This window comes from Chinchilla lanigera, unplaced genomic scaffold, assembly GCF_000276665.1.
Source record: "Chinchilla lanigera isolate Chin_1 unplaced genomic scaffold, ChiLan1.0 scaffold00095, whole genome shotgun sequence".
NCBI classification, from domain to species: domain Eukaryota; kingdom Metazoa; phylum Chordata; class Mammalia; order Rodentia; family Chinchillidae; genus Chinchilla; species Chinchilla lanigera.
Genome location: NW_004955496.1, coordinates 5,166,688 through 5,190,286, shown reverse-complemented (window position 1 = coordinate 5,190,286; position 23,599 = coordinate 5,166,688). Strand labels below are relative to the sequence as shown.

Here is a 23,599-nt window from a genome sequence, read left to right as displayed (position 1 = left end):
ACCGGAAAAAAAAAAAAAAAAAAAAAAAAAAAAATAATGTCTAATAGAACAGCAAGCAAGAAATTCAAGAAACAAGAAATCAGCTAAGGGTAGCCATCAATTCTTTGCAGTGCAACGCAGTGCAGAAAACACCTATCTTGCATTCCATAGCACTTAATGAACTCCACCTGAGCTATTGCACTTTTATTAATTGTATGAATTTGAGGAACTTTCCATTTCCATCAGCTTCAGTTTTCTGATTTACTAAATGGGGGAAAAGGACTTCTACCAGGTCTACCCACCAGGATTTTTGTGAGGCTCAATGCATAATATATGAGAAAGCTTCTTGTATACTCTACAACCAGACATAAAGTCTCATTCTTATACCTAGCCTTTGCAACTAATTCTTTAAAAGAACACATTGTCTAAAACTTTTATTGAGGACTGAAGTCCAAAATCTACCATAGATTAATTCTGTTAGGTTAAGACTACTACTACTGTTTTCATATAAACAAGAAAATTTACATAGACATTGTGAAAATAACTTACAAGTATAGGTAGAAATTGGTTGCAAACTATGATTCACTAGATAAGATAGGTCAATATTATGTCTATAAAGATAAATGAGCAATTTGATACCTCTTTCCTTTCCTCCCATGTGATGCCTTTTCACCTGTATCATGCTAGCACATATGTTCACAGTAAAGTGCCTAAAATAGCAGATGACCTTTGTTGGGAACAGTTCTTTGTGCTGGGAACACTTAGTGCTTACTGTGCATTGCCTCGTTCAATTCCCACATAACTGCACAAGTGTGTGTTTTATTTTTGTTTCATTTTAGAGTGATTATAAGTTCTTTCAGTTGTATTACCCAAGCTATGTGCCAGAGCCAGTGTTTGAACTTGACACAATGACTATAAGCTTCTGTACTTGGCACTATATTCTATTGTTTAGGAGCAACTTAAATACTGGCATTCATTTATCTATCCATCAACCCACTCCATAATTTCTTTACTAAGTAGTCATTATCCAATTCTCTCAAGTTTAATAAAAGTGTATCCAATTCCATAAATAAAATAATCTTAAATACAAAACACGATTATAAATTTTAGTATAGATTATAAATTTTAGTATAGTATAGTATAGCAAGTATAGTTGAGAAAATTCTGGGGAAAAAAGAATAAATGTGATGGAGAAGTGCCTTTTCAAATACTCCCCCCCCCCCGCTTTCTCCTACCAACCATCTATATGTCTGAGCTTCATTAGTTTAACCAGTGTGATAATAATGTATGAAGAGTCCGAAGTCAGATCTATTACCAGAATGGAACTGAAAGTCTATGTTGAGTTTCAAGTACATTTGACAGTGTTAGATTATAGTAATGGTGATGTTCTGAGTTATTGTTGGCAAAGGTGGATTTCTCAAAAAATGTTGGTGGGGACCACAGGAAAGCACCTAGAAAAGAAACCTGATGTTGAATCCCACAACTCAGAAAAATAAACTTCGGGTGGATCTAAGCTTAAAAATAAAACCAGTGGAAGAGTGCTATTAAATCTAATCTGTTCTCATAGATTTTATAAAAGCTTCTGCAATTGATATAATCATCAATCATATATAGTTGTATCCCCCACCATACCCCGTGTGGTCTCTCCTGAAGCCTGGAGAATTATGGCAATTATCACTAGAGATTTTGCATGCTAAGATTCATTTTTCAGGCAGAAATCTGTTATGCCTGAATCTGGTTCTATCATCCCTGAATCTGTAATTATAGGAGAAATATTGATGGATAACCCACAGAGAGAACTTTTTAAGTGACTCTTAAACATTCAAGGACTGTAGATATTTCCTCCTTATAGTGCTTATCTTTTCTTATCTTTTTTTTTTTTCAGAAAAAGAAATAAAGCTTCCACATCTCAAGTATGACTGGTAAACCAGAAAGAAGTATATAGAAATTTTCTTAGGCTTTTCAGACTGAATTCCATCCACTGCCAGCCCCAGAGAACAGGGAGAATATTTCATCAAAGGGTTCAGAGAAACTGGTTTTGGGAATCAGAGTCTAACAGGGTATTTGAGGCTCCCCTGACTGGAGGTTGTAGCATGAGGTAAATTACATGCATCTAGGTAGAGGGAACAGGTGGTGATTGTTCTTTTTAGCTTCACTGTTTCCATTTATTGGCCGCTATTATTATTCAAACCCACCAGAAGTCTCAGGTGTTTTATGACTATTTTTTTTTAGTTATTTTCTGTCAAACAGTGAAACTTTCAAAGAACCAATAGCATAATTGTCCATCTTTCTCTGTTGGGTTGAAGTAGTTGCCTAAATTCAGAACATATAAGGCATTTTGTAAAGGCATTCACTGATTCATTAGCTAAAATAGAAGCTTTTTCTTAAAATATCTGAATGAAAAATAATTGGTAAATAACCATGAATTCCTATATAAAGTTCTTACAATATTTATTTATTTATTTATTTTTAGAGAAGGTAAATTTTGATGCATGGCAGAAACCTGAAAAGCTATTTTTTAGTTCTTTACTTTTACTCCTTTACAAAATTAAATATGAAAAAGTTTGGTTAATTCTCATATGAAAATACATACTTTAAAAAGCAAAGGAAAATACATGAATATTTAAAGGTTTTATGATTAATAATAATATGAGTAACAATAAGGATATTATTAAAAAAACTATTGGGGAAAAGTACATAAAAATATGTGGGCCTGGATTGTGGATGGACAGGAATGAGAGAGGGACAGGGAGATAGGAAAATTATTTGTGTCTGAACTCAAACATTTATAGGACATATTAATAGTGGGAGTCACAGTCATCTGGGTAATGCAAAGTTTTTTCATTGGAATAGAGGTAGTATAAGAGATAGATTGATTGTAAGGGGAGAGTCAGAAAAGTTCCAGTCTACTTACACAGCCAGCATTTCAGCTGTTGATGGATTATTCCATGCTGCTGATGTGCAGTGAGCTTACTTTTAGAAAATCACATGCATCCTTTGTCACTTGGATCGCTACACCAAAAAAGGAAGACAAATGCCCAGCGAAAGTCTAGCTAACTATATAAAATGTGATTTAAATATTAAAACACAGGGAAGGAAATACAGTGGAAAACTCTTGGTTCAGCTTGTTGCAGTGGCTATTCTTCAAGGGTAAGAAGTTTAGTTTACAGGCTAAATCTGAAAAATAACTTTCTTTCCCTGGGGTTGTTGCTGCTGTTGCTACTATGAATAAAAGCAGTTACAGGACATTTGCCATTTACATTTCTTGTCACAATTAATGTACACAAAACCATAGGGCCCTGGAAATTAATATGATCCTACATGTAATTCCTCTTGACTACAAGTCTTAATAAAATCTACAGCCATTCTAACAGATTCTTATACAATTAAACAGAGAAATTTGAGGTTCAACATTAAGTTATTTATTTGAACTTGTTTTGTTTTCTGGATGCGAGAATTCACCACTATAAATTTTCCTTTTAGGACTGCTTTCATTGCGTCCCACACACTTCTCTGATGAAGAAATACAAATGGCAAATAAATATATGAAAAAATATTCAGCATCATTGGTCATTTGAGAGATGCAAATTAAAACAACACTGAGATTCCATCTCACTCCAGAAAGAATGGCTACCATCAAGAAATCAACCAATGACAAATGCTGGTGGGGCTGTGGGGGAAAAGGAACTCTTCTCCACTGTTGGTGGGAATGCAGACTGATGCAACCACTGTGGAAATCAGTGTAGAGATTCCTCAAAAAACTAACATTAGTGCTCTCATTTGACCCAGATATTCCCCTTTTATGTATCTTCCCAGAAGAATGAAAAATATCATACCACAGCAATATGTGTACCCCAGCACACTTTGTAATAGCTAAATCTTGGAAACAACCAAATGTCCATCAGCTGAGGAATGGGTAAAAATGATGTGGTATTATTATACAATGGAGTATTACTCAGTAATAAAGAAGAGAAACTTGAGACATTTGTAGGTAAATGGATGCAACTTGAGACCACACTCTTAAGTGAAATAAATTGGACACATATGTGTAAATATTGCATTAACCTTCTGATGTGAGAAACTGAAAAAGTAAATAAGATCCAAAATGTACAATAGATATTGTGAAATGAGAAGAAATTGTTTAAAAGGAAAGAGGAACTAAGGAGGAGGAAGGGGAAAACAAGGAAGGGAAAAGGAAAAAATGATAAAAGGATCAGATGGAAACAAAGCTTTTTAAATAGGGAGGGGAAGAGGGATTCAAGGGAGGGGAGGGGATTGGGAAAAAAAGAGGAAATTCCCTATGACGAATATGATCATTATGTATATCTAAATTGTACCAATAAAAAATAAAATTAAAGAACAGGAGAAAGTGGAGAAAAAAGAGGAATAAGGTTTTAACACCTGGACATGAATTCCATATCCAATGTTAGGTTCCCTTTAGGTTTCTTATTGACATAGGCACACAAGGGCACAATAAAAATAAAATGGATTAGCTGCCTGTTAGGAAGGGCACAGTGCCAGATACTGGAACCACAGCATTTAAATGGCAAAAGGTCCTTATAACTAACCTTCTGCAAATTTCCTCAATTTCTAGCTAATCAGCTGTACAAAAGCCAAAGATGTGTCCACGTGAGGCAACAACTGAAGTGCAAATGGTTGACATCCAGGATCCTGCTCCTTGCACAGGAGGATCCTGCTCCTCATCGTCCCACTGTGCTCTTGGTTTTCCTAGCCCCTGGCTCAGTCATTGCATGTCTGTGTCTCTCTGTAGATTTAATTGTCATGAGCACAGCACACATCCCCCCAAAAGGCAGAGCCCTGCGGCACGCCTCTGGAGACCTTGTCCAGGTGGAGATCAGCTCTTCATCAGCACAGAGTCTAATTGAACCAGTACCAGTACAACTCACAACCAGCCTATTTTCCTTCACCTGGGTCTTAAGGATGTCAAAAGATGGGAAAACATTTTTCCTGGAGTCAGACACACACACTTTGTTTATGGCATTTTCACAGTAGGAGTTCTTGATAAATGACCTTTCATGAATGAATGCAGCTTGCTGTAATGTAACGATTCTCATTCTTTCCTTTCATTCTCCATCTCACCACCACTTCTTATTCACACAGACACATCTAGTAATTGTAATAATTCAAAGCATTAGCTAGGCTTTGGCTCCAGTTTATATATGTTAGTGGAATTTATTTTCTTTCCATCTTGTCAATCATTGGCCTTCTAGCATTCGTGTTCTAGGTAGTTATTCCAAGACACCAGCAGGGATTCATCTGTCTCAGTCACACATGTATTTTGGGACATAGTTAATCATTGCCAAGGATCTTAGAAACATTTCTAAGAGAATGTCACTTTTTCCCACACACACTGGGAAGAGAGAGGTAATCTTTATTTATGAAAATATTCTCATGGGAAAGATGGAGGGCACATCGGTTACCAAAGTGAGTTCAAGTCATAGCCCTATGGATTAGTTTGTTATAGATAAGACCCTAAGTTTCATAAGCACTGAAAATAACTTTGAGGCAAAATCTATGGTTTTCTTACTTAGATATACTCAAGAAAACAAAACAGAAAAGTTTTCAAGACTGAAAAAAAGTAGAGTTTATTTAATTTCTTTACCAAAACATACTACATATGAGATCTGTTAGCCCCTATGCTTGTATATTTCCTTCTTATATTACATTTGACTTTCATCCAAGTGATTTTAGGTGAGAGATTCATGAAACTTTAGTTTCTTATTAGATCCAGTATTGCGGATATGATCTATCATTCTAAAATAGGAAGTGTAGTTTAAATTAGGTTGTTTACTGGTATTTAAAACCTGACTTTTATATGTCAATATAAAGTATACTGTATTAAAAGATAAGGTTTCTTAAGTCAAATTTTGTTGTGTGGTTGTTGATATGATTTAAATATATAGTTTAAATAATTTTCACATATGGGATCTCAGTGAAGATCTTAATAGGTAGCCAAAATTGGTGACTGTATCCTGTAACATACTCAGCAAACAGCATAATATTAGAAAAGTATTCTCTCTTAAGAGTTCATAAAAATATAATAACTTCAATTTCTAAATTGAATGTCACAGCAATGTACTGAATAGTACATATATCTTAAAAGAAAGTTTTAGCAAGATTTGCAAACAATTATCATTGAAGAAACTGGATAAATCTTACCCAAGCTTTGAGGATTGCATGACATAAAGTTTTATATTTTGCATCTAGCTAAGTATAATTTTATTTAAAGCACAAGAATTTTTAAGTTAACCTTTGCTACAATGTAGAGGCTCATTATTCTTTCAATGTGTATATTTAAATAGACATTTAATATTATAAGTTAAAGATAACTTTTGTGGTGTTATGAGGTACACAAAGTGCTTTGAAACTATAAAATGCAGTACATGGAAGTTTCTAAAAATATTTTGCTAATATTTCTTTTCTTCCATGAAAGACCAGTTCTATACATACATGACATTCAAATGTTTAAACAATCTCAGATTTCATTAAGCTACTTGGAACTGTAGAATTTCAAAGTTGATTTTCAGGTTCAAGACTATAACTTTAATGATGAACTATTCCTGGAGGTATTAATTTATTTCTCAAAACTGTAACACAATCTTTTTATCCAGGTTGAGTTTAGCCAGTGGTATTATGTTCTATTTATCCTTTGGCAACATACATGTAAAAGTTGAGAGAGTTTGATCAATCTTAACTTCTCTGGAGGTTTTGTGTTAGCTGAATTACTAGGCATATTAGATATCATATAAAGTAGAAATGTAATATACTAGTATTAGCTATTCTTCAACTAGAAGGACATTTAATCCTGCACATTTGGAGTGAATTTGGGAGTCAATCAATATCTGCTAATCTTTTATTGCTAAGAGCTAGGCGCAGAGTTCCTTATGGAGTTGTTCTTTTTTTTTGGTACAGGCACTTGAACTCAGGACCTTGCGCTTGCCAGGCAGGTGCTTGTGCCGCTGAGATATATCCCTGGCTCTTGGAGTTGTTCCTCTTGATAGTTACCATAATTTGTATTTTATAATCAATACCTTTGAATTTTATCTCTCAAGTCCACTCTGTGTTACCAAAAACATATTTGGTAAGAGACAGCCTATAATTAAATGGCTCATCTCAGGTAACACTTGCATCTGTGAGCATATGAAAAAATATAAAAACATGATCACTAGCAATAACTATTTCAGATCATAGCAGACTAATATTTTAGTTTTAGATAGATACAATATTATGTCAATTAAAATAAAATAAACTTAGTAGCCCTATAAAATGAATAAATTAAGAGCTTGTTAGAAATTACTGTCTAGATACTGTGGTCATATCATGAATGACAAGGTGACTTATGGGAACCCCTGGCCTGGCTGTCACCCTGCATTACATTAGCACAGATGCAATCTAAGAGAAAGATGAATGGTCCCAGGACTTCTAAATGTCCTCTTTTTCTGAAATATTCTAGAAGAGTCACACTCCTAGCTTGACTGAATATTTCTACTTTGAAATGATAGAGTGATGACATCAAAAGGGGCTATTTATGCTTTGTTCTTACCACTTATAGAGTGGCAAAGTAAAATAAAAATACTTCCACTTGGTTTTGTTTCTTCTGGGACCCTAAATTCAAAACTAAAAGAACTCAGATTAAAGTTTCATTTCTTCCTAGGAAAACCTTACAGGAATATGAAGAAAAATAAGCTATAATCTACAATTTCTGGATTTATTTTAATTTGTTCAGGAGTCACCAGGGGAAAGGGTTAAAAAAGGATATCTAAACCTATCAGAAAGAAATAGAATTAAGTAGGCTACATAAAGACATAAATCATTCTGAAATACATAGAACAGTGCATGAATTATAGAATGGGATGATACTCAAAATAGTTATAAGGAATTAGCCCAATAAGAGTGCCTTTCAATATGTAGATGATATTAGAAAACAAGTATTGAAATTATAAATGGAAAACTTCCTATAAGATGAACACATTTCTAATGTTGCCCTAGCTTTAGGATCTTTTTTAAGTGTTAAATGACAGCTTGGTTATTTGTGCACATCTTGATCAGAAACAAAGAAAATGATGTATATAATGAAATTAAGCATATAAATTATATAATATATAATACAGTTATGTATACAAATTATGTATATAATGAAACATAAATTTTGTATATGATGAATTTAAATGTATAAAATGTGTATATCATACAATTATGTATATAAATTATGTATATAATATATATATGAAAAGAATATGCTTACTTTATTCAAATACCAGAGGTCAAGATAAATATCAAGTACCATGCACATAACTCGTATGTAGCCTCATCAGTCACTATTGGGGAAAAGCATAGTATTAACATTGAGTGTATTTGCTATCTTATTCTTTAAAACCTCATTGATGACTAATAAGTAGATGCAATAGTAAGTAGTTTTAATATTCCTGAGCCATTTCAAAGGGCACATCCATGGGTTGCTGCTAGTTCTGCATACATAAACAAATACATCATAAATGGGGCAAATAAAAGGACTGTACACTTAGTTCTCTTTGGCACAACATCTAGTATGCTCCAGACACACATCAAATGGACAGAAGACAGAGTAAAATTCTTCAAATTCACAAGTTTCTCATTTTTCAGATTTTTCTTACTGGATTAAATAAAGGTGGTTGAAAAAGCCTTTGCAACAATTGTAATGATATGCCAATACTCCATTTTTAAGAGATTTTCTTTTTTCTTTTTCTGGTATTGGGAATCGAACTCAAGACCTCGTGCTTGCCAGGCAGGCACTGTGCCACTGAGCTAAATCCCCAGCCCCGAGATTTTCTTAATACGGATTAGAAATATGCTTTTTTGGTATCACTCACTGAGATGCAGAATAGCACTAGTACAATTCCCATCCATTAATCCGATATGCATGATGGATGGTTGGGGGAAAGAACGGAGAAAGAAGAAGAGGAAGAGAGGCAGAGGGAGACAGGTGTGTGTCTGAGGGAGAGATGGTCAGGGATCATAGCCCTTGCCAGGGATCATAGCCCTTGCCTGTATCCCCCCAAGGTGTCATTTGGGGGATACAGGAAGCTTCTGGCAGACCAGTGACAGAGCAGTGGGAAAGTCAAAGTTAATACCAACCATTTAAAGTAAAATTTGTACAATTTCAGGTGGAATGACTGAAAATACTTTGCAAAAAGCGATTCAAACAAGTCCCGTTGTAAGGAAGGGACTATCAAATCCGAGACTGATTTTTGCTGTGGTACTTGGGCAGTGGCTTACAGAAGAATGACAAGAACAACAAAAAGACAGCATGGTAAATGAATAAAATTATAAAACAAAGGCATTTTTGTAACATAGGAGTAGAATATCAAATAACACAACATTAAAAAGTCACAACCAGGCTTTGCCTCTCTGCTGTGTCGCAGTACACAGGAGCGCTGGGTAAGCCGCTGGGGACCTTACCTTGCGCTTGGCCTTCAGCTGCTCGTGGTATTTGTCGCACGTGTCTCCTGGGATCTCCCCTCCCCAGAGCGTGATCCCAACAATCGTGTAGGTGATGCCCATGATGAGCAGCGGGAAGCAGTACACCAGGATGATGACGATGATGTGGTACCTGCAACCAATAAAGAAAACTCGTGTGGAGGAATCTAGAGCTTGAGTTTGTTCAGCTCGGGGAAAAGAGAAACGAAGGAAGAAAAAAATATATACACATACACACACAAGGTAGCCCTAATAATTGTACTACTAATTTCTATTGGTTTATTGAAAGGAACTGGTGATGCCTAATTGATCAGTCTTGCATACCTATATCTGCTATTCTGAGCAACCATTTTGAAGATAATATGTAATATAATAACCATTGTTAATTTCCTATCACTTGTTTTGAAATTCTGTATCATTTTTATTGTTTTTTCTTGTTTTGATTTTGTTTTTGACTTTTTTATTCTCTTCAAAATGAAAAAGAAAATAAATTATAATAAAAATGCCAGAGATTATTTGGCTTTATTTCTATGTGCTCATTTTACAAATATATTAAAATACTATGCTTCTGTCATGTATGGGTATGTTTCAAGTGCTGGCAGTTGATCTTTGCAGGTCTTTATTTTGTGCAGGAAAACCAAATCTCAGGTGAAGGGCTTTTTCAATGTGTAAAAGTTTCTTTTGCCCAGAATTGAGGACTAAGGCTTTTCCTTGCTCTGCTTAGCAATTGTTGAGCTAAAGTAACTAAATATGACATTAGAGAAAAGGGGTGGAACAGAAAAATCCCTAACACATGGTTTCTTATGTGTGGGACTATTCTGTATATCCTGGTAACTTCAGACACATTGAAATAAACTATTTTCATCCAGATGAAAAAAATGTAACTAGGTAACAAAAAAGGGGGGAGACTAGGTACCTGGAACCATATTGAACACATAACACACATTATATTTTTATTTAAAAAATCAGCTAAAGGCATTTGCATGCATTGTTCCAAGGTCATGCTGTGCTTGGTGGCATTGTTTATTTGGTAAATAAGCTGAAATCTATTAGTCATGCCAAAGACAGGACGCTGTCATTATCAAATTAAATGTTAGGATTCCACATCTTTTGACCAAAATTATAAGGTTGCAGCACAGAAAGAGGAGCATAACTCATACTACAATGGCCAAATAGAATTTTGTAATCTTTCGTATGGCTTCTGCTGTCTTAGGAAGACTTTAAATTAATTAAGGACATTATTATAATAGTCTTAACACCTGTGGGTTTTGTGAAGCGAACCTCAAATCCCCTTACCTATCTGCATCCTAGTAGCTAACTAGATATCAATTGAAGGTCATTGGGAAGTAATTTAGTTAACAAACACTTTAAGGACAATACATTATCAAGCAGCTAAGATTTGTTAAAATAGATAGAGGACAGCACTTACTTTAATAACTACTGCCTGATTTTCCTTCAGTAAGTGCCTTCTGATTGTTTTCTTCAGAAACCTGGACTCTTAAGATTAGAATTAGCTAAAATGACTGCTTAAAAGATGACCATTGTTTGAATCATTTGTTATTTTTATTTTTTAAGGAATATCCTTTGATTTATATTTATGGAAATATTTTTGACATATTTTAATATCTATTGACACACAAAATTTACCCTTGTTTTAGCATATATATGTATATATACATATATATAATATATTTATACCAATCCCCTTTAAAGAAACTCCTAATCATTTTGTTTCCTGTTTTAAAAGGAAAAAATAAGTAATGAAAATAGAAAAATACATACTTTATTTACAAAAATTAAGTGATAAGACTAAAATTATAATCAATTACATACTTATGTAATTTTCCCCTTTTTCCCCTTTGGTTTTCTTACAGTAGGTCCAAAGTACAAAATATTAGGTTCTATCACATAGGATTACTATTTATTTTCCAACCTAGTATTTGGGTTTCTTAATGCTGAAACAAATGAAGACAAATCAGATCAAACCAAAACCAAACTGAAAGACCCAACAAGCCTTCCCCTCCCCTGCCCCTCCAGCCAGGCTTCCTAAAGGAGCAATCAACACTGTACTTTGGTTCCCCTGCTGCTCATTTCTCAATCAATATCAGCTCTGCTTCCTTCTGCACCTTGCTTTCATCTTTATCACTTCCTCTAGGAAACTCTGGGCTCCTCCATATGGAAATCACCAGCTTTCCAATTAAACAACGTTCTGACCACATCATATTGTGTTGTAGTATTTTTACATGCTTATTTTCCCAAGTAATGTGTAGTCCCCAAAGGAAATGTCTGTGTCTTATTTGCTTAAAGTTCCCCCAATCTCTGTTTCCCTAAGTCTTTGGTAAGTTGAGTTGAAAATCATAAATGAGATTTAACTTACGTGAAATGTTGCTTTGGACCTTCTGGCCACTGCACATAGCAAAGGGTACGGCCTGGCATGACTTTGATTTTGGAATACAGACACTGAGGAAAAGCAAGTAGAAATGCCAGAATCCAGATACTTCCAATGACGATCCTGGTGGCTGTGGCAGACAATCTGGGTTTTAAGGGATCAATAATGGCCATGTACCTGTATGAAAACAAATGAGAGCAGCTTTTTTTTTTTTTGGTTTTTCTCCGGTACCGGAAACCGAACTCACAACCTTGCGCATGCCAGGCAAGCGCTTTTGCCGTTGAGCTAAATCCCCAGCCCCGAGACCAGCTTGTTGTTATTACTGGAGATTACCATAGGATTTCAAAGGTGTTTCCTTCATTAGAAGCAACTGTCTCCTGGTGAACACACTGACAAGGATTCTGCTTGTACACAGGCAGCACAGAATGGGAACCAAGGCAAAGCCTTAGAAGTCTAGAAGGTCCAGATTCAAGTCCTGTTCTGACCCTTGTTGAAACTTTTTGAACCTCAGCTCATTATTTTTAAGATAGGAATAAGAGCATCCACTTTTTAGGGAATAGTGAAGATTAACAGAAATAATGTAAGTGGGAAGTACTGATTATGTGGCACTGTACCATAACACATTGTCAGAGACCATAGCTGTCTGCTGAATTGAACAGGAAAGCTTCAGGCCAGTTCCATGCCTCAAACCTTCATTTCTTCTTTGTTTGACTTCTTACAAGAAAAGTTTGGAGATGTAATATAGATAATACATAACTGACAAAGATAAAAGACTCCTATCAAGTACATGTTCAACAAATCCACTTCTCATCAGAAAGAGACAAGTTCAGGATTGACATAAGGATGAATAAAACAAGTTTGACTGAGGCTGTACTTTCCTATTACCCAAAAAATTGAATTCACATTGCAACATGCAAATCTTCACAACATCCATGAGTGTAACTATGTTTACACAGCTTTTATGGGAATATATATTTGCGGCTCTGAAAAAAAACCTATGTGACGATGCCAGTGAAATTTTCAGGGAAGTTAAGAATTTTCTGGATATGGTAAGAAGGGTCAAGTTTTATTCCCTCGGTAAACAGAGTAACAATATATCTCAAAAATAACTTCAGTCTTAGATTGGATGCAGAAAGATTAATTGCCAGATGTTGGCTAATGTTTAGAGAAAAACTGCTAATAGAAAATGAATGTGGGCTGGGGACATGGCTCAGAGGTACAAGAGCCTGCTTGGCAAGCACAAGGTCCTGAGTGCCATTCCTAGTTCTGGAAAAAAAAAAAAAAGGAAATGAACGAAGCTTTAAATTTCTATCAACAGAGTATAACATAATTTTTACATTGTTTCCTTTTTATTATTGGCCATTTTGTGCTTTTCAAACACATTTTTTTTTTTTTTTTTGGGACAAGGTCTTGCTATGCAGTTTAGGATGGCCTTGAACTCACATGTAGCCCAGGCTGGCCTCGAACTAGCAGCGATCCCCCCCCCTCAGCCTCCCGAGGGCTGGGATTACAGGTGTGTACCACCATGCCTGGCTCCCAAACACATTTCTATTTATGCAAAAATTTCAGAGATTATACTTCCACCAAAATGAATGTAATTTAAGCCTAAAACATTTTAACCTTAAGAATAAATATTTTATATTAAGGATAATTCATCAATTTGTTTGTTGCTCTTTGTTTATGTAACTATTAGGCAGAATTAGATCTTTAGCATACTTATTGGAAATTATAAACTCTTTTTAGTATTAGCTGAAGTCACCATTAACTTAAAGGAATACTCATAGTTCACTATGTGTGGTAGCTAATAGACAAATATAAATCTTAGATATAAGAAAATACTATTTGTCCTTCTGTAATTGACTTATTTCACCTTGCTGCAGGATTTTTCCGTATATATAAGGTTTTGAAAAACAATCAAGCTCATAGAAGTAGCAAAAAGATGGCAGTTGCCAGGGATGAAAGGGAGAAGGAAATGGAGAAGTATGGCTTAATGGGCATAGAGTTTCAATTACGCAAGACAAAAAAAGTTGTAGAGACCTAGTGTACAACATAGCACTGATGGTTACCAAATAGTACTGAAACTTTACCATAGCTGGGTAAGGTTTGCAGGGTCAGTGTTCTTATTACAAAAACAAAACAAGACAAAATAATTGCCCTTTCCAAAGAGAACATAGAAAGTATGTTGAGAGCTGTTGGTGTGTTCGGTGTTATTACTGTGATGATTGTATCTCAGCTGTATACATTCATTCAATATAGTCAAAATGCATACACTAGGGGCTGGGGATTTAGCTCAGCAGCAAAAGCGCCTGCCTGGCAAGCACAAGGTTGTGAGTTCGGTTCCTGGTACCAGAGAAAAACCAAAAAAAAAAAAAAAAATGCATACACTAAGTATGTACAAGCTTTATATATCAATTATAGCTGAATACAATTTAAAATAGAAAAATAAAATATCATAAAATAAAATACTGTTATTAAAACAGTATTTGTTCATCTGTCTCAAGTTCTGGGTTGAGATTTAGAAGGGGGCTTGATTAAAATAAAAAAAAAAAAAAAAAGAAGGGGGCTTGGCAAGGTGGTGGGGAGGGGAGTGAAGGTTGCAATTGAACTGTATAGGAAATACTTCTGAGGGCCGGGGATGTAGCTCAGTGGCATAAGCACCTGCCTGGCAAGTGCAAGGTTCTGAGTTCAATTCCCTGTACCAAACAACAACAACAAAAACAACAACAACAAAAAGACAAACTTCTGAGTCAACAATGTCTTTTATGGGTTGAATTGTGTCCTCACACAATACTGAAAATATATACGGAAGTTTTAACCTCCAGTATCATAGGATATGACCTTTTTTTTCAAAATAAGGTCCTTACATAAGCAATCAAGCTAAAATGAGGTCATTAGGGTGGGCTTTAATTCAATTTGAATTAATTGTGCCAATGTCAAAGGGAGATTTGGAGCCACAGAGAGACTCAGAGGCAGATGTCATGTGAAGACAGAAGATGAGTAATTGCATCATTAGCCAAGGAACACCAAAGACTGCAGTGAACCACCAACCTTCCTTCATTCTTTGCTTTTTTCTGCTGCAACTGAGACAGTCTTTTATGCTTACTTTGATGTCTTCCAAAAATTAAATGTTTTAGCATAACTTCACCTATGCTCAACAAACAAAACTTTTCTTTTTTGTAACGACTATTGGTTTTCTAGTATAATTCATTCTCATTAGATATTTTTATTAATCTGTTTCTGGATCTTTATATGCTTCTACACATTTCATGTTTTGCAATGAAAAGTTAAGTCTTTGAACATTTACCTGATTGTACTAATCATGTAACGCAAATTTTCCTAAAATGACAGGTTTTACCATCTTCTAATTTGATTCTGCTCATAGGAGATGTTCTGGTCTATAAATCCCAAATATGAAATGTGACCTGATTACTCTCTTTGAAAAATAAAGATTGGTTGCAATAATTTCTTATGACTCAAAATTTCAGCTCCTGGCTTTCAGGTATTAAGATATTTTCTACTTTGACAAATCACTTGAGAGATGTACAGCCTTTCTCTAGTTGCATTTTCTAGGGAAATTAAAAAAAATTTATACATGCTTAAACAGACTTATGAATAACAAAAAAATCAACCAATAAATTTTATTGTTGATTTTCTATAATGTTTAAAGACATTTGAGAATGAGATAATCCATTAGCTAATTATAAATATTATCTTGGTGAATTTTAAAGAAAATAATGTTTATTGAAATGCAGACAGACAGGCACACATATATATCTATGCACACATATGAATATGTATAAGTAATAACTTCAAAATATTACCTGGCAAAAAATAAATCATTTATAAATTTGCTCAAATTATTTTACTTTATGAAGTAAAATTTATTCATTGGTTCTTGACAGAAATTACACTTAAAAATGCTTCAAAATAGTGACTATTTGAGTTACATATGCTGTTAATTTAAAATTAAAAATTATATATGCTGTTAGTTTAAAATTAGGTTTATTATTTACTTATTACATATTTCAATTATTCATTTTCAACTATTTATTGAATATCAACTAATTTCCACAATTATCAATTAACTTTGTCAAAGTTCAATTTTCTCTGACATTCTGTTTAGATTATTATGCAATATGCTTCCCAAAATGCATGCAAAGTTCTTTCACAGGGTAAGATAAAACCATTCTATTTGGTTTTATTTCATTTTATAAGAGGAGAATCTTTGTTGATGAAGAGAGAGTGAAAACAATTGCTTACAGGGGGAGGTGTTAGAAAATAAGACCTAAAATCTCCTAGGTAGGAACCATAGACATGACATATTGTATTAGTCATTTTTCCCCTTGGTAAGACACGATACCAGACAGCTACAACTTAAAGGAAGTTTATCTGGATCATGCTTTAAGGGATTCATTTCATGGTTAGCTGGGTCTAAGGCAGGAACATCATAATGTGAGGCTGTGTGGAGCAAAGATATTTAGTATTCCCTTCAGCCAGGAAGCAGAAGAGGGCACAGTGTGGAAGAAAGTGGCAAGGGACCAGATATAGAACCTATGGTCACCTTCTTAGTCCAATGAAGTTGTTATAGGAGGATTAAGAGTCACACATATTATAATTAACAAATAAAGAAAGTGAAGCTTGAGCTCAGGAAAGAGGAGGACACTTGCTAGCTTTAGTTAAATGCATAAAATGGTATAGTTTAGAACAGATATTACAGCAGTATTAGACTAGGTTAGCAGGAAGAGCCAACACTGTAGGGGTTCTATAACAAAGGTGAATCACAACTGACCAGGAGCACAGCATATTCTCAGTGCTGTAAGATTATTTTGCTCTGTTATGATAGGTTAAGGAAGAAAGAACTATTGAGTGAATCAAAGAACTATAAACTACCAATTATATTGTTGAAATAGATGCAAATAGTCTTCCTTTCAACACCGAGATTCTAGATCTGATCAGAGGGAAGCTGTGTGAAAGCTAATAATAGCTCCAGACACTTATGTTGAGGATTGCAACAGGAGGCAGGTTGGTTAAGGACAAGGGGGTGTGTTAAAAATTGCATTTTTTGAAGCAGCTGTTATTAGTTTGTAATACTTTCAAAACACTACAATTATTGCCCATATAGCAAATGTTACTGAACCAAAGCTATCTTCCTTATATTCAATTATGTATAATTATGTACTTTTTGTTAGTACTTTTGGTGTACGTGATTAAATAAAGCTACCTATTATCATTAACATTCTACAGCAATAGTTTTTCCACCATTTTTTCTTAACTAATGGCAAAATTGAGAATTCCATGAAAGTGGGTACAAGGTATTGTACAGCCATCTTCCTAAAGTACGAATGACTTCAGAAGAAACAAGAATGTGGGTCTGGGGATTTAGCTCAGCGGCAAAGCGCCTGCCTGGCAAGCGCAAGGTCGTGAGTTGGGTTCCCGGTACCGGAGAAAAAAGAAAGAAACAAGAATGTTACTGTGCTCATATGAAAAATGTTCATGTTCCATTAGTAGGTTTTTAATTCTTGTAAAACCCAAACTATTTGAGTGCCCTCGTTCTAAAACTTCATATGTACATCGGAGTCACTCTGAGTTCCTTTCTCCCGTTTTCCTCACACAGTCGTAAATCAGCTGCATGTCTGATGTCACCAGGTATGTTCTCTCCGCTTGCTATTATCAATGTCTTACCGTGGGAAGAAATATCATCCTCGTGGCTCTGCGGACACTGCTCTTCCCTACTCTCTTTACAAGGTCTTCAAAGTTATCTTCCTAAAATAGTTCCCTGTTCCTTTGCTTCCTACAGAATTACCTATAACTACATAATCCATACCACAGTGATATTATGCATTTAATCTTTTCTTGCAAATTTATTGCTTTTTCTCAGTCATGACCCCAGCAAAAACACACAGTGCACTGAATGGGAAAACTGATGCCAGTTTAGTAAGAAGGCTTAATCTCAGTTTAATAGCAAAGGTATGAATGGGGTTAAAGGAAATCAACTTGGAGCAATTATTTTCCAAGACTGACAGTTCTAAGGAATGGGTTTTCCTTTTTGCTTATGGCTAAAAGATCCTAGAATCTGAAATGAGGAGATGAAACATTATTGGACACTCAATAGGAGATATGGGTGTATTTTGGGCTTTTAGCCTCTTCACTTGCAAGGAAGCAGTGGGAGGAGGAGAGCCTCCAGGTATCTCCATCAGGCAAAGCCAAAAGAAGAGTACAAAAGGCCTTATTGCCATCCATACCGGCAGTCAACAAAGAGCAGGATTAGCAGAGAGTAGATCTGAACTTGGGATGGGCAGAAAGGTGAAGATGTGAGGCACAGAAGTCTTAAAGACACAGATGACTTGGAGGCGGTTGTGGCAATCAAGACTTTCCTGAGGCATAAAAAAGAACCTTCCCTTCCATTCCCTCCCATTCCCTTCCTTTCCAATCCCTTTCCTCTCAGACACAGAATGATCACTACAGATTCCTCCTGCTCTCTCCTTCCAAGTAGTTTTTCAATTCTCAGTGTTTCAACGGCATTATGCTTATGAGCTACTTCCTAGAGGAAAGGGATACTGACTTGTTCTTCCCTGGATCCTGTAGCACTTCCTAAAGCATCTGGCCCATAGTAGTCAACGTAAATGTTGAATGGTGATAAGAAATAGTGAAAACTTAAATATACAGATGAATGAATAATTGTTTATAAATGGATATTTCAGAGTGTGTACTACCTTAATGAAATAATTTTCTCAGCTTTATTCAATAAGAATAATAAATAGCATTGTGTGATGTGAAAATTGGATCAAATAAAGCAATGTATTCAAAGAGAGTTAGATAATGTCAGTCGCAGTAAATACTCACCCTAAATTATTCTAAACTATATTGGACATAACGAAATTAGCACTTGGGAAGAATCATAGCTGTAGAGGTAAACTTAAGACACGAGAACACAAAACAAAACTAAAGAATTCTCTGCAGTGATTCTTGGATACTTGTTATTGACAGAAAGAAAAGTAAATCAATGTCCAACTTCTGACCCAAGGATTAAAAAAAATCTGCTCTTAATATTGTCCTTAGCTCTTCAATGGAGTACTGTTTCCTCAGGGTAATGTAGTATATGTGACTTTTCTTTTAAATATCTCCATTTAGAAGAGGTTTGTGAGGGAAGGGTAATGAGATCTTTTATGTAAGTTGAATCAGGGCCTCTAGTGCTCAGTGATTCGTGGTTGAATGGAAGTACTCACTGCTACCATTTGGAGACATCATAATTTGTGTGACTGCCCCAGGAATCAATTTTATGAATTTTGTTTAGTACAGATCTACAGCATAAAAACTCCCTGCTCAAGTAAATAGTAGAATGTGGTAGTTACAGTATATTAACTTTACACTCACAGAGATGAGAGTGCCCCTCAGACTGAAGAGATTCCAAATCAGATGGATATTTAAACTGTGAAGGCGTAAAGGCTTATGTAGTATGTGAGTAGGAGAAAGCAAATATTAGATAATCTCAAAACTCACATGATAAAGGTGGAAAATGGGAGTTTTCTCACACTTCACTTTACCTTTTAATTGTATTTTTATATATTATCAAAATTGATTTGAGAAGAAATTATTCAGTGATAGAAAAAGAATTGTAAAAAAAAATCACCCCCTTGGTCATTATTCCTGCACTCGACATGTATCAAGTACCAAGTAAACACTGACATTAACCTAGATTTTATGACTATAATGAGAAATAGAAGTATTAGAAAGAAAACTAAGAAAAAATAAGAGTATGGAAAATAGTATAAGCCCAGATACTGATTAGTTCATACACAAGCTACATTGAGAACACCAAAAAGTAACTGTTCATTTTTTTTTCCATAGAAGCTGCTTCCTTGCCCTCACGCCACTATATAAGATTATTTACCTCACTCTGGTTTTTGTGTGTTACAGCTCTTCTAAGTCTTCCTGAGCCCATGGCAGGCAAATGATTTAGGTCACATAATCTGACTCCAGAGCAAGTATTTTCTAGTTCTGTCATTTTCATCTCTCACTACTGAAACATATCAGGATGTCAGTTCACCCCAAAGGATCAACACTGGATTTCCACTCCATTAATTTCAAACATCACTGTGCTTGCTGTATCTCTCTGTAGTGTTAATGGACATCCCATCCTATGTATATACGGAAATTTAAAACTTAGCTCTGGAGGTCCTATCTCAGCCATGCTGTGTTGCTTTCCTCTAGGCAAATACAACTGTAGTCCTAAATTCAGGTTCTCCTGTTCCAAAATATTTAAATAAAATTCTCTCTTTGTCTGGGGAGAATTGTGTTTGTGTCTTTGAAGTGACAGCTTGGCATAAATCATGTGGTGGTACAGCTGCCTTAAGGGCAGCGTATTGCAAATCTTAAAATGAATTCTGAAGCAGGTGGTGAAAGTATTCTGGGGAGGGAGGTAGAACCACATTGGGTTTTAGGCTGTAGAACTCGAGATAAATGTTCTAGGTAGCATCATGATTTTGGTTTATGTGAAACAGAGACAAAAGCCTCTCACATCAGATATTGTCTTATTCTCATGTCTCAGTAAAAAGACATCTGTGATAACCCTGTGTGGAGTTCACTGATGAGCTTGAGAAAGTTGGGCGAGAGGGGAGGGTATGAGTCCCTTTAATTGAGGTCTACTTGTTTAAAAGAGTAAAACAACTCACTTTGAATTTGAAGATACAAATTTCAATTTATGTAACAACAGTCTACAACGCGATGCTAGGAAAGTAGGAGGAAAAGTAAGCAGAGCGATGTGCAAAGAAAGCACCCTACTGTTAGAGAGGTAAAAGGCTGAAGACTAGTTTTCCCTAAAACAGATGCACTGGAATGACAAAGAATGCAGGAGTAGAAGCATAGGAGCATTACAGGTCCTATAATATTGGTTTTTGTTGTTTACAGTGTGCAGTAGTTTGACACGAAAAGGTAGAACTTGTAGTATCTTAAATTCCATTCAAGGAAAAACACATTATTATACTACTAAGCAATTATATTTTCTTTCTCAGTCTCTTAAATCTTTGAATTGAAAGTAGTCTTTAATTCCTGTCAATTTGCCTCAAAGTACACGGTGAGACAATATCTGAGCAAAATTTACTGCTAGAGAACGGGGAAGTGCAGTGTGCTCTCCATGGTATTTAGCAAGGGTTATGGGTCAGGGAAAAAGCATGCGAATCTTTTTCTATTGTTTGGCTTACACAATTAGATGAGTTAGAGGCTTTAAAAATTGAAGTTATTTTATTATTTTATCTTTAAACATTAAGTATTCAAGCAAAATTACTACATAGTCGTTACTCAGACTAAACTGTTGACCTTTCGTTCTCCCACATTTAGAGAGAACGTTATGGGGTGTTCATATTGATTTATGATGCTTTTTGTCAAATGTTCAGTGCTACATAGGTCATAGTACAAGTAACTTCAAGGAATTGCCAGTATATCCCTTGAAGAACAGGCAAGATGACTTACTATCTTTTGGTCAATATGGTTGTGCATGTTATTTTTCTATGTGGAATACACTCTGAACAAACTTTGTTTTGAGGGATTTCCTGCCCCGTTTTCTTTGTTAGCAGTGTCATGCCTTTCTTAAGGTTCAGACTGGATCTAAGGGTGAAATTTATTTTAAGTAAGAAAAAGAAATTAATCACCCAATATGTGTGTATACTTTAACAACTGCGAGCGTGAAAAGCTAACTAATTGAGGTAGCAGTCATAGACATAGAATATAAAGAAAATCATGCTTACAGGACCATTTTCTGTTGAGATAAGACAGAATATTTTAATCAGATGAGGAGAAAAACCTGAACCTCATATAAATGTAGATAATTAAGTTATAATAGAAAGTATTATGGTTATTTTCTCTAATAACAATCCGCTAGAAATTTCCAAGTTAATTTAAGGAATGTACATTTCTCCCATCATTATCAAGTGGAAATGTCACAGTAGTTATATGTACCTCACTGTCTCATTTGTACTTTGAGAAATAACTAAAAATGGAAATCTATCCAGGAGGCCAGTTTCTCACTTCTCAGCATCTATTAATTAATTCTTCTATCACCTGAACTTATTGATGCCAACTATAGATTTTTCTAGTTTTGTTTTCTCACCTTTTAAAGATCATTTTAATTTTCTAAAATAAGGAATTTTATTTATCTTCTCACTTATTAAGGACAACAAGTGTACTAGGAAATTGAAAATTACTTTGATAGCTATGGATACCTGTTTAACATAGTACTCTCAAATTTTTTCAAAAGAATATGCCAATTTCATGGTAGTTTTCTTTTTGGGAATTAATTCTTTAACTTAATTTTTTCTTGGATTTTTATTTGAATAGGTAATTTTTTGCTACTCTTTTTTGAGAAACATTACAACCAACAAAGTTTCCTGTATTGTGTGCTATTTAAACTGGTGAGATAGAACTTTTAGGAATTCACTTACTAAACTCAGGACGAAATAAAACTTTAAAACTTCAGAGGAGGTTAAATTGCATATGCTGTCCCAGCCTCCCCTAACTAAACAAGTTAATATTTCTGTGCTTTATGATGAGCCTCTTAATCCCACTCACTTTTTTGTATTACACGTTCATCCTAAAACACACTGTCTCTCATGTATCCTAAAATATATTGCCAGGAATTTATTAGACATAGCCATGTTTGCTTCTAACATTACCTCATTTGTAGTTCATTTGGAATCAAAAATCATAAAAATTGTACCTAAGAACTTTATACAGTGACATCAATATATTAAAACAGTGGTAGCAGACTTACCCTATAAATACTAAATTTTAGAAAAGCTACAGTGGCTGTGTTTAAGGCAGTGAAGTACGCCAGCCACAGAAAGCCAAGTCCTCGCTGTGCACGTTCCCACTGTGGACTCAACACAGTGGATCTTGTAGAAATTGAGAGCACAGTGGTGGTTACTAGAGGCTGGGAATGGTAGGGAAAGAGAGAGGGTTGGGGGCAGTTGGATCAGTGAGGACTCAGCTACAGAGACAGGAGCAAGGAGCTCCGGGTTGCTACTGCACAGAAAGGTGCCTATGAGGAACAGTAATGCATTGTGACTTTCATAAAAACTAGAAGGAGGGACTTTGAAAATTTTCTCCACAGAGAAATGCTAATTGTATGTGCTGTGCATATGGACTGATGGTAGTGCAATGGTTCATTCACACAGCATCACTATGAAGACATAGACATTTAAAACAACATAAGAGAATACAGTGATCTATTTACACACATGTATTCTTAGTTGAAATAGACCTGTTATTTAATACCCACAAATTACAGATGTTTGCCAAAATGAGTTTTATATCTATGAAACTTCCAAAATATGAATCTCTTGAAGCTGATAGTTTTACTGGTGAATTTTATGAACTATTCAAGGAAAAATAACACAAACACTTTACAATGTGCCATAACTAAAAAGTAGAAAGTATTTCACAATTCATTTTTGAGGCCAGTATTACTCCCCTTTCACAGGTAGTTAAAAAACATGTAATAAAAAAAGAACTATAGACCAACGTTCCTTGTGGAAATAGATGCAAAAATCCTATTAAAATTACAATTATGTATAAGATTATCTGACTATATATTCTAAAGAGAGAGAGAAGAGAGAGGGAGGAGAGAGAGACACAGAGAGGGAGACAGAGGGAGAGGGAAGGGGGGAGAAAAGAAAGGAGAAGAGACAAGCAGCACCCACACATGGCAAATATTTATAATTCAAGGCTGTTTTTTGTTTGTTTGTTTGTTTGCTTGCACTG

The 23,599-nt window shown here is 35.1% G+C and overlaps 1 protein-coding gene across 1 annotated transcript in view; it reads right to left on the bottom strand.

Annotated features, from left to right (window-relative positions):
• The window catches only part of Tacr3 (tachykinin receptor 3), a 70,432-nt gene that overhangs the window by 32,279 nt on the left and 14,554 nt on the right, over positions 1 to 23,599 (bottom strand). Inside the window, exons 2-3 of the mRNA XM_005406230.1 lie at positions 11,834 to 12,022; positions 9,439 to 9,589 (exon numbers count right to left, since the gene is read on the bottom strand). Of these exons, the coding sequence (XP_005406287.1) occupies positions 9,439 to 9,589; positions 11,834 to 12,022 (340 nt within the window). The remainder of the gene's footprint in view (positions 1 to 9,438; positions 9,590 to 11,833; positions 12,023 to 23,599) is intronic.